The following is a 14,468-nucleotide window of genomic DNA, read 5'->3' on the forward strand; positions in this document are numbered from 1 at the left end:
AATGCAAATACTAGAAATACATATTTATATGGAAAACTAAATGATGTGCCCTGTCAGATAGGGTGTGTATCTTTGGGATCAAGGAAAGGCCTAAAGAGTTAAAATCTGAAAGCTGTAATGATATTAGTCATTTCCACGTAATGCATGAAACATCTTCTCTTATCCTGTTACTGGAAACCATTTTGGTCTTTGCGCACTTAAATGATAAGTAGTTGCTCTTGGGTATCACTGGTTCCTATAGGTACACAGACAGTAGTTTGAAGTACTGGTAAATCTCGAGAATTCATATAAGCGATAGATATCAAACTAATAAAACACCTCAGCAATTGCCGCCATGACACTGTTGCACAATTAAGGTTGGAAGCCACAAGGCCATGGTGACTGCCACTAATGCTTTTGTTTGGGGAAAATCCATAGTTCAGTGGTAAAGCATATGTTTTCTATCCAGAAGGTCTTGGGCTCAATCCTTGGCATTTTCAGGTAGGGCTGAGAAAGACTCCTGTCTAAAACCCTGGAGATCTGCTTCCAGTTAGTGTGAGCTAGATGGACCACTTGACTGATTTGGTACAAGGAAGCTTCCCTATGTTACAGTTTACTACAGATTGTTAGATGTAGAGCTGGGCGGGATACATCTTCTGATGGAGAGGACATAAAATTAATCCATTATTGCTTTCTATGTTATAAGAACTTTGTCCAGTACAATCATGTCACTTGGTTACTATAGTTTATTGGAAGGCTTCAAAAAAAGGTTGGGTTTTTTTTGTCACTTGACTCTGGCTTAAAAACTGTGGTAATGGATTCTTCTCCTTTTGTTTGTGTAGAAAGCGGAGCCCTACTGAAAGCGCCATAGGTAGAGTTTCTCCAACTCTGCATCACAAAGGCCATCTAGGATTTCTTTCCACAGTGAAGGGCAGGTCTTTACACCAGTGTTACCGTTTAACATCTCTAGGTATAGAGTTCCATTCATCTCAGCTAATTTAGATATCCAGTTCGGCCTAATTTATACAAATGGCTTGGGAGGCATCCAGAACTTTGGGAAGATCAGAAGCTAGCAGAGCCGTTTACTTGGACACTTGTTTTTATGTAGTTCCTACATGGTTCAAGGTCTGCACAACACACAGCTCCTCCCCAAACAGACTCAACCATTCTTCTCCAGCGATGGCGAGTCCCTCTTTGAGAGAGGTAAAGGCACTTATGGAAGGAAGTTAGGCGTTGTGCCCCCTCCCCTGGGGGAGTTGCACATTGAATCCGCCTTGTTTCATATTCCCGGAGGTGTTCCAGCCAGGGATGAACTTTCGGCCAGAAGTCTCATTCCCATCTCCCTGTCATGTAGCCTACATGACTTAATAATGCCACACTGAGTGTTCTTTTCTTGCTTGGTGGCCAGTGATGGATATTGTGGGATGGAGGGAGCATCACAGATTCATTACTACAGTGGTACCTCGGGTTAAGTACTTAATTCGTTCCGGAGGTCCATACTTAACCTGAAACTGTTCTTAACCTGAAGCACCACTTTATCTAATGGGGCCTCCTCCTGCTGCTGCTGCGCTGCCAGAGCACAATTTCTGTTCTCATCCTGAAGCAAAATTCTTTACCTGAAGCAGTATTTCTGGGTTAGCGGAGGCTGTAACCTGAAGCGTATATAACCTGAAGCGTATGTAACCCGAGGTACCACTGTATATATTATGTGGTGTCAGGGAACTTGACACCAGTCAGCTCTTTTCAGCACCTGCCCTGTGCTTTGAGTAGTGTCTGTTTCTTCCCTCAGGAATGTTTATTCTGTTTTATAGTCTGCTTGGAACAAAATACACGTGCCTTGTAACAGTTGGAATTGTTGCATTACATGTTCAGATTCTTGCAGTTGTTGGCAGAATGCTTGGAGGTGGGAGCCTAATCCTTCCATGGGTAGTTCACCATAAAAGGTGTTCTCTCTCTCTCTCTCTCTCTCTCTCTCTCTCTCTCTCTCTCTTTCTCCCCTACCCTCCAATATGTCGTCATCCTACAATCAGAGATCATGGCAGTACTTGCATTAATGAAACCTCCTTTGCAAGCAGCCTCCCAAATCTTAGTTTCATTGAAGGCTCAAATGTGAATCATTTAAACCTGACACTTAAGAAATTTCTAAGGATCCCAGTACCCTGGAATTCATGGAAGATTTAGTTTACTGTCAATAAGTGTAAAAGCCAGTTGTGAAGATTGTTGAATCTGTATCACTGATTGAGTGACACAGGTAGAATAGGATTTAAATAGTACTTTAATTTAAAGCATTTAAAGTATGAAAAGAATAATTCTAGTAGATGTTTCTCAGTACTTTCTAAGTGTCTAAGCTGATAATTAGAGTGCATTCTGTGTTCTATTGATAGAAAAGGTACAGTATATCTAAAAGCCTTCTTGATGATACTAAGGAACAAAATTGAGAATAAAACTTTATGTTGAGGTCCCACTCCAACCTCGGTGTGTGTGCATCGATTTGTACAGGTTCGTGTTAATAGACTATTAAACACACACATAATTAATATTAAGGAAAGACTGAAAATAAATGTGATGTTTATCATATTGTGTTGTCATGTTAACATTACTTTATGGGGGGGGGAAGGAAATTCTTAACTTGAATATCTATTCCCAGCAGCTCCTAGAAGGCAGTCATTGTACTTGGGATGGCTCCTCTCACTGGTTGTGAAGGCAGGACCCCCTTGTTCAGATGATCTCACCTGGTGGGAAGGTCTTTTCCACCCTCCAGACCAGCTGGTGGAGCAAGGACTACCCTTCAACCTCAACAAAGACCCCATTACTGTAGCAGGGCTTCATGATTGACAGCCCACCATTCTGACAGGGCAAGAAGCTTTAGAAATAGAGAAGCACCTAAGGAGTGAATGAAGACAACAGCAATAAACACATTATCAATAGAAGAACAACAGTAAAGTGTGCTAGGAAATTCCCAGGAGGCCCTGACTGCTGCCTCATATGTATGGTGTTGTCAGAAGCCACTTGTACGAACATGACCAGGAGCCAGAAGGAAGAGGTAGGAACTCTTCTCCAGGAACCTCTCGGAATAGAATTTCACCGTTAAGGAGAGACCAAAGGAAAGACTACTTCATACAACACATAATCTGCTTTGGAATTCATTCATACAAGGTGTGTTGATGACCACTAACTTTATGTTTTTAAAGAGAATTACTCATCCATCGAGGACACTTCTGTTAGCCCACATAGCTACATTGAGCCACTCATGTTCAGACACATCTGACTACCAGAAGCTGAAGATAGGCAGGGAAATGGTTGTTCACTTCATGCTCCCAGAGACATCTGACTAGCCAGAATACCAGAGTATCCAGTTAGATGGTTGTTCTTACAATATACTTTTGATGGAAGCTCTATGTTACTCTGGATCTTTCCCTTCCAATAAGGGAATACAGAGTAATGGCCTTATGAATCCACTTGTGAAAACTAGGTTACTTCAAATAAAGGTCAAATAGGTTAGTGAATTATTTTTGGACATGGACTGTGTACTTGTCAGAGCTTGTTTAAATTAATTGAAGCTGTCTGGCTTGCACCGGAATGCAAATTTATGGAATGATTTTCAACAGCAGAGTTGCTGAGCCTTTAATATGGTTAATTCTCCAGTGAGTTGTTGTATTATTCTACATCATTCTCCATTATAATTGTCTCTAATATTCTACAAAGGATACATTTCCTTACCCAGGCATTCTGTCCTAAGTGCAGTAAGCCCAAATCGTATCTACCTGGATGGTTTTAAAAGAGGATTGGACAAATTGATAGAGGATAAGACTATTAATGACTACTAGCTATGATGGTATGTTCTACACCAGCTGTCAGAGGCACTGTGCCTCTGAATATCAGCTTCTAGGAATTGCAAGAGTACAGGCAGCAACTGATTTATGCTTGTCCAGTATGTTTGCGACTGCGTATGCACTCATCGGCCCAAACCTAGAAGTGACCTAAAAGTGTCACAAAAGGGGCAGCACAGAGCAGCCTTACACGGGCTTCACCCATGCGTGTGGGGGTCTGGAATGTGGCTCCCATGCAAATCTGTCGCGGCCTGTACAGTACTATTGTGTTCAGGTCCTGCCTGAAGCCTTTGCATGATATTGGACTAGGTGAAGCCTTTGGCCTGATCCAGTAAGTTCTACTCATGTTCATTCTGCCCTTCCTCCTCAAACCTGGTTCCATTCCAATACCCTCCATGCTCTTCCAAGCAGCATTGGATAGCATCATAAGCTGCGGGTGCATTTGAATCCTGATTTTGTTCATCATTGGTTTCATAAAAACATAAGAACATTTGCTTGATCATACTGCAGTTCCATCCGTTCCAGCTGTATGGGCTGTAGGTCCAGTAGTGGCTGACAACATCCCCCTTGGAAGCACATAACCAGGGCTTGATAGACATGGTAATCCTCTGTTGTTTCTTCCCAGTCTCGTTACCCAATAGTGACACTAAGTATGGAGCCCAGACATAGCTATCATGACTAACAGCTATTGATAGTCCTCTGCTGTATGATCTGGAGCATGCTCATTTAAGTGCCGGAGGTTTGATGAGTGTGATTCAACCACCAACATAATACCTTACTTTTAAAAAAAATCTCGGGGGAATAGCACCACTGGTAATTATCCTCGCCTCTCTTGGAACAGTTTCATTTCCACTGCTGAAAGTGGAAAATAATGATCCCAGCGCTGTCCACGTAAGCAGCAGGGAAAAGATAACACCTGCCCTTTCCCCCTTTCTCCCAGTGGCACATTGATATATCACCTTTTTATAAGTACTTTTCACAGCGAGGCCCTGATGGGTAATTTGTGTGTGTGATCAGACAAATCAGAAAGGCAATGTAGACTGGGGTGTGTTCTTTGACCGTAAAGATTCTAGGTGACAGGAAAATAACACTTCCTTAGAATACACATAAAATTATCCCTGAACAAACAATAGCCCTTTACAGTGCCCAGGAATCCTGAACTTGCCCATGGCATGCGTTCTTGGCAGCTGCCATTGATGCCAGCTGGGCTTTGGCATAGCTCCTTTCTGGAAATAGCAAAGAGGGACTCGGCGTTTATTTAGAATGTATTTCTCTCACCATTAGATAACCATAATTGCTATCTATCTCTTTGAGGGAGGTAAGGCAAGGAGACTGAAATGTACAACCGATGGGACTTTTTAGACAGACTGAAGTCCTAGCACCTGAGTATTAAGGGCTAAAGGGATCTTGGAAGACAAGTGGTGGTGGAGGATGAGTGAAATGCAGAAGAAAAAGGGATGGTGTTGGGGGAGGTTTTAAAAAGGAGCTTAAAGGAGAAGAGGTCCAGGCTATTGTGGAGAGTGGAAGAATAACTACCAAGTGGGTTGTTGGGGGCCAAATGACATTAGATGATGGAAAAGTGAATTGATGCGCATGTTAGTTGGAAGGACGTCTAAGGAAGAAAGATGGTGCTGTTTGGATATGAGGAAACTGGAATGTGATTCAGCCAATGTGGGCCTTCAGGGAAAGAGAAGGAAGGGAGAGAAACAAAAAAGAACATTCAGTTTTGTTCAAGGTCAAAGCAGTTTTCCTCTTTTGTCCTGAACTTACCAATCCTTAGTGTTGGTTGGTAAAGCCTGAAAAGGAGAGAACGGAAAATTCCCTGACAAAATTCATATATAGGATCCCCTAGTCCTTACTGCTTGCTTGTAAGAGGAAAAAAAACTGGCCAGCTGGCTAACTTCCCATTCAACAGCAGCCTGACAGGTGACATCTATCCTGATTCAACATTTCTACTAAGAGAGAGTTTATTGCACTCCCTGTCCTTGGTTACTTACGGGAAGATTGGAAGCTGCCTTGTACCAAGTCAGACTATCTGACACAGTATTGTTGACACTGACTGCCAGAATTTCAGGTAGGATGTATTTCCCAGCTCTGCCTGGAGAGTCCAGGGATTGACAAACAACCAGATTGAAAATGAAAGTTCTAAAGCTTTATTTGCAAAACACATGTTTCCATAGCAAGGTCTTCTTTCCCTCGTGGAGATTGACTCTGGGGAAAAGGGGAAATAGGAGTGAAGATATTGCCCTACCTTGTAAGGTAAAGGTAAAGGTCTAGTCGTGGCCGACTCCGGGGTTGCGGCGCTCATCTCGCTTTATTGGCCAAGGGAGCTGGCGTACAGCTTCCAGGTCATGTGGCCAGCATGACTAAGCCGCTTCTGGTGAACCAGAGCAGCACACGGAAACGCCCTTTACCTTCCCACCAGAGCGGTACCTATTTATCTGCTTGCACTTTGAGGTGCTTTCGAACTGGTAGGTTGGCAGGAGCAGGGACCGAGCAACGGGAGCTTACCCCGTCGCGGGGATTCGAACCGCTGACCTTCTGATCGGCAAGTCCTAGGCTCTGTGGTTTAACCCACAGCGCCACCCGCATCCCTGCCCTACCTTGTACACTAGTCCTAAATTCATACACACAAAAAATGGGGTATACTCACACCCATCCACCTGTCAACGGCCTGGGCTAAGAATCCTGTAACAAACAAAAAGAGGGAAAAGGTGAGTGCTGCAGACATATGTTGCCTCTTCGGGTTATGCTGTGATAGTCTTCTCCAAATTGGTGCCTTCAGATTGGCATTGAGACAGTCCTGCCTTTATATAAGCATGGAAAACGCAAGTCCATCCCACAGGATCTAAAATGCCATTGGGTTGAAAAAGTAGCATTACCTTTGTCAAAAATCCATTGCTATAATCATTATTGTCTCGATATTTGTTCTTTTGATGTGCATGGAAACTTCCATTTATGTAGGTTCAAAGTTAGCAGCTAAGCCCAAATCAGTTCTTCCTCATCTGCTTGGCCAAACCTGCTCATTTTGCTTCTTAGCCTTTGCTTAGGAAGAAAACCATTCATTCCACTCTCACACACAAATGTTTCAGTATGGTTGTCATGCAGTTGCTAAGGCTTGAACTATTTCTTATCATCAGGGTCAGCATACACTGCTCTGCACAGCTCATAACTTAAGTTTTTAATCCAACTGGGTTTAAAATACAGCTTACTTAACAATTAAAAATAGGAGGATAGAATACATGCTTTTAAAAGTATTCTATCTGAATATAACATAAGCATAAATGTCTCTGATAAACATTTAAAAAGGTAAAGGGACCCCTGGCAGTTAAGTCCAGTCGTGAACGACTCTGGGGTTGCAGCTTTTACAGGCCGAGGGAATGATAAACATTTACTTCATTTTAATTGTGGCAAGCCCAGCACCACAAGGATCCTTGAGGCAACAGGGTCATTGCTTGTGGCGTGATCTTCACTCCCAGCCATTTTGTTTTGTTTTGTTTTTAGTATAGCTTTTACTTTTCTTCTCTTCTGACAACCACACTGATATGTGCCCTCAGAGCTGTTCCTCCTTGCACTGTGTTGGCATAAGCATGTATTGCTTGCTGTGAAGGCACACTCTTGAAACTGACAGCTCCTCCAAGACCTTACAAAGTGTTGTAGTGGGTCTGAAGCTTTGGGATCAACCTTCACTTTAAGACTGCTCCAAAGACATCCACACACCTCCAAATGGGGCAGCTTTGGTTTGGTATTTGTGCTTCTTCCAAAGTGGATGCACACCAGTTTTTCACGGGCATTGTGAAGATAGGTTTTTACTAACACAGAAAATGAGGAGGCAAGAAAGTTTCTAAAGTTTGATCTGCTGCTACTGTATTATTCTTATTTTTATATTTGTCAGAGCAGCAGGCAGAGGTGCAATGAAGTCCCCAAATTGTGCAAAAGCAGAGAATCTGTTGATGAGGCTGCAAAGAAGCATTTAGGCAACCTGTTAAGCTTGTGTTCTCTAGGACAAAGCTCTTAGCCACTTTCAAAAGGACCTTTATGACCCTGCCTTTTAATTTTTCATAGCTCCACATCGGTTTCTGTTGTTACAGTGATTGTGGAAAACTTTCCCCTACTCTTTAAAGTAACCCTGTCATATCCCGGGGTGCTAGCATAATAAGGTAACTGAACTTAAACATTCACAACTGAGGTGGAAAAGTCATGTGCTGATGATGGCAGTGCTGGCAGCAGCTTTACATAAAAACATCAGAACTCAGTAACACACCAGTGTTTCAAAAGGCACTGACAAAGTTTAGGTACCTGCCTAAAATATGGCCTCTGCTGTTTGCGGATTATGTTTGTTTACTTGGAAATATGCACAGTTCTCTTCATAGACTGATTATGTGCACATTATCCAGGAGCTGTGGTGAATATGCACAATAACTAGTTGTTATGTACTGCTCATCTTAAATTACCCCCAATGTATATATAAAATGTCCTTGGTAAATCATGGCCTTTAATTAGTCTTCTGTGTGCACTGTTTGATTAATTTAAAATCTTTTAAATGATTTCCTTGGGCTTCATATCCTTCCCCAGGGTCACTAGAATTGAAAACCCCAGATGGGAGCGGGAATATATTTTGACTCTTAGTGCACATAGTTGTCTATGCAGACACGCAGGAACAAAATGCCAATGTACCCCTTCCCTTCCACCTGATAGCTGCCTCCTCAGGTGGCAATTGTTGCTAAATGCATTGTAATAAGGCGCAAATCAAGTGCATTGTGAGAGAAAACATTCTATTAAATGACTTCATTTAAAAAGGAAACTGGATTGCTAATACTCTGCTTCAGAAGGCACTGGGGGAAAATATTACTGGATAAACCTCAACATATAGCAAGGTGGACAAGAGTCATTTGCCATTTATTGGGGGGGGGGATGTGGTGTTGGTTCAGAATGTTGTGATAACATGAAAATGTGCCTGTCTCGTCTGCATTTTGTACATTTTAGTGCTCAATATGCACATTTTGTGGTCAATACTGTGTATATCTCAAGAGTGTTTCTCTGGTCAATATGCATAGCCTTCATGAAACACTGGAGATTGTTCACACTTCAGCATACTCTTTCTCTTAACTTATGCAAGAAGGATAGTTCCTAACTTGAGAGAATGTGCAGAACGCAGCAATTTATGAAGGAGTTTTGTATACTGATGGTTCAGTAAACTTTGTAAGTGATGGTGGGCAGTGTTCATAAATACCTGGTAACTGTAGATTCATCTGAAGGAGTGTGTGTGTGTGTGTGTGTGTGTGTGTTATTAGATAGATAGATAGATAGATAGATAGATAGATAGATAGATATAACAATAGATCTAGCTATTAGGGAACTGTGCCTGGTAAATTGGAACAGTTGGCGTATGTGTGCCCTTCCTGGCATCCTCAGTCATATGCAGTTCAACTTTTGTCTTTACCTTCTCCAGCCAGTGCTGCCAGCTGATACTCCCCCTGTGTGCCAACGTACTAGGGATCAGTTCTCATCTGAGCTTGGTTGCTATGGTTACATGCAATCTGCTGTGTTCTGGGTCTCCAGGAGCTAGAAATGATTTGGGGGGTGGGGTGGGGGGGTTGGACTTCGTAGCCTTTAGGTAAGCACCACCGTTCCCTTATATGGAGCTTACTTCCCCTTACGCCGTTTGAAACACTGATTGGGCAAAAAGCCCCACTCCTCTTGTGCAGCGGTTTACGGGCTGCTTTAGTTGGCGAAACCGATCCAGGACTTGGACTACCATCATAGCCTCTGCCTTTTTGTTCACTTGTGCTGATTTGAAGGCAGAACCGGCCACACTTTTTAAGCCTCTTCCACCAGTTATTTTGGGAACAAAGGTTCATATATGAGCCTTCGCTGCCAAGGCTGGGACACTGGGGTTTTGCTGCTGAGTTGTGTGACCTTGTGTCTCAGTTAACAAATCTGAAAATTGAGAATGAGCATGTAAGTGAGCCATTCATGCCTCTTCCCACCCCCACCCCACAACCCCACCCCCTAAAACTTGAATTGAGACACAAGTTCTAAATCTGCACACCTATGCACAAATTACCTGGGAGTTAATTATAATGGTTAGGTTTTTAAAATAATAATAATAATAGCATTTAACATATATTGCCCTGGTAATCCTAGTTGTAGGTGTGGAGCTGGCAGAGAGAAGCTTGCCTTAAGGAGAGGCAAGATCTGAATGGGGGATTTCTTGATTTCCAGTACCATATCATAGCTACCAAGTGCTTCTGTGTATTAATGCACAGGGCTGCCCAGTAAATCCCACTTGTAATTGAAGCTAGTGTCTGCAGACCATCCTGTGAAAAAGCAGCATCTTTTTTTACATGCTTGTCTTTCCTAAGATGTTTTGCAATCCATTTAGCTCCCACCCTAATTTTCTTTTCGAAGCAGCGGCTACCTGGCAGGCTCGTCTCCTTCGGGGCAGTCTTTTATTTGTGCCGTCTAAATTTTATTGCACCCAGCTTAATGCACTTTGACATGGTATGGCTGGAATACAAGTGTTGCCTGTCTGCAGTCAGAAATGAATTGCTTTTTTGCTTGGCCTTTTGCCATCTGTTCCGCTCTTTGAAACTGATACCCTTGAGCCGCACTGGAGAATGCACCCCCCCCCTCTGTGTATGTGTCTGTGTGTGTGTGTGTGTGTCTGTGTGTATTGGGAAAGGATGGCGATATGTGCTGAGCAGCAGGGTAGTGAGTAGGGGTGGGGTTTCCACCCTTTTATATTTTGCAGCCAGTGACGTAGGCAGTGCCTGGAACAATCACGCTGCCTCAAAACAGTGTAGTTGAAGATGCTCTGTGTGTGTATGTGTGTGGTGGCTGGTAGTGGGGGACCAGCTTGGTGCATTTTTAAGCAAACACTGATTGCTGCAGCTCAGGCTCCACAGAGATTCCTCTCCTTCTAAACTACCTTGAAGAGAATTTGTGAAGTGTGGTTTATTTCTCCTCTTCTGCCCCCCGCTTCATATATATATATAATATATATATATATAGGAGAGAGAGAGAATATTTATTTGCTTTGTGGAAATGATTGGAGTTAATAGTGTCCAGAGCACCAGCAAGGTCCGAGTGAGAGCTACAGGTTCGGTGAAATACCCGCGGGAGGACCCAGTCTGGCGGCAAACTCACCGCTCAAAGTCCATGAAAATTTCCAACTCCACTGAGTTTTCTGCTAAAGAAGCCAAGGTAAATGGATGCAACATTGCATATAAATCTCCACAACATTTCTGGCAGTCCTGAAAAGGGGACGCTGCCCTTGAGTCTTTGGCTGATAGTGCCTTTTATTTCTTACAAAATACCGTGGGGAAGGAATGAGCCGGCAGGTGGGGGCGGAGGGACAAATCCCAGATTGAAGGTAGGTGCTGGATGGATTTGATAGACTTTCAGAGAATGTCTCTTCATGGAGCTGGGTCAATGCTGCCAACTTGGTAGCCGATCCAATCCAGCCGGTGTTTTTCTCTTTGGCCATTTACCTGTGTTCCTGTGCTACATGGGGTGGGGGTGGAGCTGAAGGGGAAAGATCTACCTTGCAATTTCTAGACAGAAATGTTCTACATGCTGATTGCATTTCCCTTCTCCCTTAGTGCGTGTCTGTGTGGGTGGCTTGCATGATTCAGGTGATGTTTTTTAAAATGCATGGCTAAATATTGCAATGAAATATTCATTATTACATTTCTCTCTGTGTTTGTGTGCATGGCATTTTTTTAAAATAAAATTGTCATCTGTGTACTTGGTTTGTCACCGCAGACAGTACTGTATCCAGCTGGCTCCAGCCACCTGCTTTAGGAGCTGTGTGGAGTGCCTTTAACTGTCGTACTGCGTTCTGTTCTGCTGATGTTGTTGTTGTTGTTTTAAAAGCAACATTGTGTAGCCTTGTCTGGGCATCTGCATGTGGGCATGATTGAGCACAAATTTAACCATTGCCCTCTCTGTCTCTTTCCTCCTGTTGCAACACATAATGGCAATGCTTTTCCACTAGCATACAAGTCAGGAAGTACGGTAGCCTTTTATAAAGGAGTGTGGTAAAAAAATAAAATTTTGAAAAGCGTCCCCAGTAAATCGGCAGTATTGGAAGTCAGATGTAAATGCTGCTACTGTTATACCTGTATATGCTTGGTGTTTATGCACACGTTTCATTTCCCTGTTCTTCTTCCCTCTTGCATCATGTTGCCTTCAGGGTGCTAGGTTCGAAATATCCATCTGCATGAGAACCTCACCAGTTTGGGTGGGGAGTGTGGGCGGGCATGCCAAAATCATGTGGACTTAGCAAGGATCTTTAAACTTGCTACCATCCTGTTGTGATTCTTCACAAGGCAGACATTTAAGCTTTCTTGCCCCTTTGCAGGGAAGGGGCAGGACTGGAATCTTCAAGGTTGCACATACTTTTATAGAGGTTCGGTTTCATTCAGGTCCTCCCCACCCCCCAAAGGAATGCCATTGTGGGGGGAAACAATAGAACCTCTCAGTTGGTGTTCGCTTCCTGCAGCGAGATCTAGCTGGTTTGCAGCAAATGAACGATATAATGAAACCCTGCATTTTTACTGATAACCATTGCCGAACGCATGAAGAGGTGTATACATAAATATAACATTGCTGAGCTGGCGCGCTACTAAGCATGCTATGATCATGATTAGTCACAAGGGGCATCCCCAGGGGAAGGGCCACAGCTCAGTGACCGTGCACATGCTTTTCATGCCAAAGGGTCTCCAGTTAGATCCTTAGCTGGAGAAGGCACCTGTCTGAATGAAGGGCTTTGCTCGGGCAGCATAGACAACACTGAGCTAAGATCTGAGGCTATAAGGCAGCTTTCTCTGTTTCTTTCCCCCAATATAGTATCATAAAACAAGTGCCCTACCCCCTTTTCCTGTGAGCCTCTGGTAGCCTGAAATTACTAATTCTCAGTTCTCTACTGGTTGTAATCTAAAGCCAGTTCATACATGCTTATTCGTTTACCATATTACCACATGGTAAGCCATCAGAGTTTACTCAGCCGAAGTCGGCTCAGTCATGATACTTTCGAACTGAGGCAGTTTGTAGACTTGACCAATAGTCACCACGTGATGGTTCATAGTCACCAAGAGGGTTGGGTAACACGTTAAAGATGAACAGCTATATTGTGGGAGAACTTTTAGTAGTCTTGAGAAGTAGTCTTCAACCTTTTTGGACCTGGGACTTACCTTTAACCCAGACATGCATTTGGGGACCCACGTCTTTTCTCTCTCTCTTTTGCCATATATTTATAGGGCAGAAGTGCTGCTATTGCAACCCGCATTGGATCCGGCAGTGATTTCATAGTGGGTCCCAGCCAGCCCACCACTCGAAGACCAATGCCCTAGAACAGGGGTCAGCAACCTTTTTCAGCTGTGGGCCGGTCCACTGTCCCTCAGACCATGTGGTGGGCTGGACAATATTTTTGGGGGGAGGGAATGAATGAATTCCCATGCCCCACAAATAACCCAGAGATGCATTTTAAATAAAAGGACACATTCTACTTGTGTAAAAACACGCTGGTTCCTGGACCGTCCATGGGCCGGATTGAGAAGGCGATTGGGCTGCATCCGGCCCCCGGGTCTGCCCTAGAACCTACTTTAGCCATAATGAGAAACAAGCGTTCAAGGAATGTAGATGTGCTTGTGTGAGCCAGGCCTTCAAAGAGTTTCTTTATGCATCTCAGTCCCCCAGCTGAATTTAGTGAAATCATTTGTGTGTGTGTGTATGTATTTATAGTAATCCCATTTGAGGGCTAGGTCTCATTTATGGAATTAATCTCTCTTTTGTTGTTGTTATTAACCCTATACAGAATATAATAAAAAATATCTGACATACAATAAAAAGGTAAAGCGTAAACATTGAATTAGGCACAGCACAAAGTAAAAAAAGCGATGGAGGGTCAGCCAGGAAAAGAGATAACAGAATGACCTTCAGCATATTCTTGTGAAAGTCATTTAACCACTGAGTGACTTAGTTTCTCTCCTGCCCCCACCCATGTGGTCCATTTATATCACTCTCCCTATTATTTCAGTGAGTAACTAGAACGTGGACAAACTGAATGGAGAGAGCGAGCAGGAGTAAATCCCTGAAGCTAATGGTGCAAGGAGATGCCTAATATATTCTGGGAAACCTTGTCTTAGGAGAGAGCCTCCACCAACTCTTCTCCAACCCTCCCAAAAGCTGTAGGCTAAGGGCTGTGAATGAGTGGACTCTTGTTGCAGGCAAATGTTCATAACAAGTAGGAGAGCCCCAGATCTCAGTTGCTGGAGCTGGGAATTATCCTAATGCACTCTTCTCCCATATAAATGAATAGCGGCTGCCCAGTTTAGTGGGTGATCTAAAAGTGGGAGTACTGTTGTGATGAGGGCAAAGCCTGTCCACTCAAATACTCAGCAGTCCTGCAGAGGCATATCCTGACACATTGCAGTGTCCTTTGTGATGCTCCCTACGTACACAGACCAACAACTACGTACACAGACCATCCATTCTAATGAAGTGCATTTACTGGCTTATAGTGAGCGCTTAGCAAGCGGGGTAGTACTAGTTGAAGTTGTTGCTCCTCAGAAGGGTGGGAGGGAGGGCAGGACCAGCCCTATCAAGCCCCAGGTGAGGCACAGTTCTTTGGGTTGCACCCTGAGGGAGCATATA

The 14,468-nt window shown here is 43.5% G+C and overlaps 2 protein-coding genes across 8 annotated transcripts in view; one reads left to right on the forward strand and one right to left on the reverse strand.

Annotated features, from left to right (window-relative positions):
- The window catches only part of LOC310696250 (uncharacterized protein), a 960,839-nt gene that overhangs the window by 641,310 nt on the left and 305,061 nt on the right, over positions 1 to 14,468 (reverse strand). The window lies entirely within an intron of this gene.
- LOC310696199 (PH and SEC7 domain-containing protein 3-like) overlaps positions 1 to 14,468 on the forward strand; it is a 152,619-nt gene that overhangs the window by 88,696 nt on the left and 49,455 nt on the right. Inside the window, exon 1 of one of the 7 annotated variants that reach the window (XM_083481408.1) lies at positions 10,618 to 11,015. The exons of the other annotated variants lie outside the window; for them this stretch is intronic. Within the exon in view, the coding sequence (XP_083337534.1) occupies positions 10,857 to 11,015 (159 nt within the window). The 5' untranslated portion in view covers positions 10,618 to 10,856. Of the gene's footprint in view, positions 1 to 10,617; positions 11,016 to 14,468 lie in introns of those variants that run through there. 7 annotated transcript variants of the gene reach the window in all.

This window comes from Podarcis liolepis (genome assembly GCF_965112155.1).
Source record: "Podarcis liolepis genome assembly, chromosome: 17".
Classification (NCBI taxonomy): domain Eukaryota; kingdom Metazoa; phylum Chordata; class Lepidosauria; order Squamata; family Lacertidae; genus Podarcis; species Podarcis liolepis.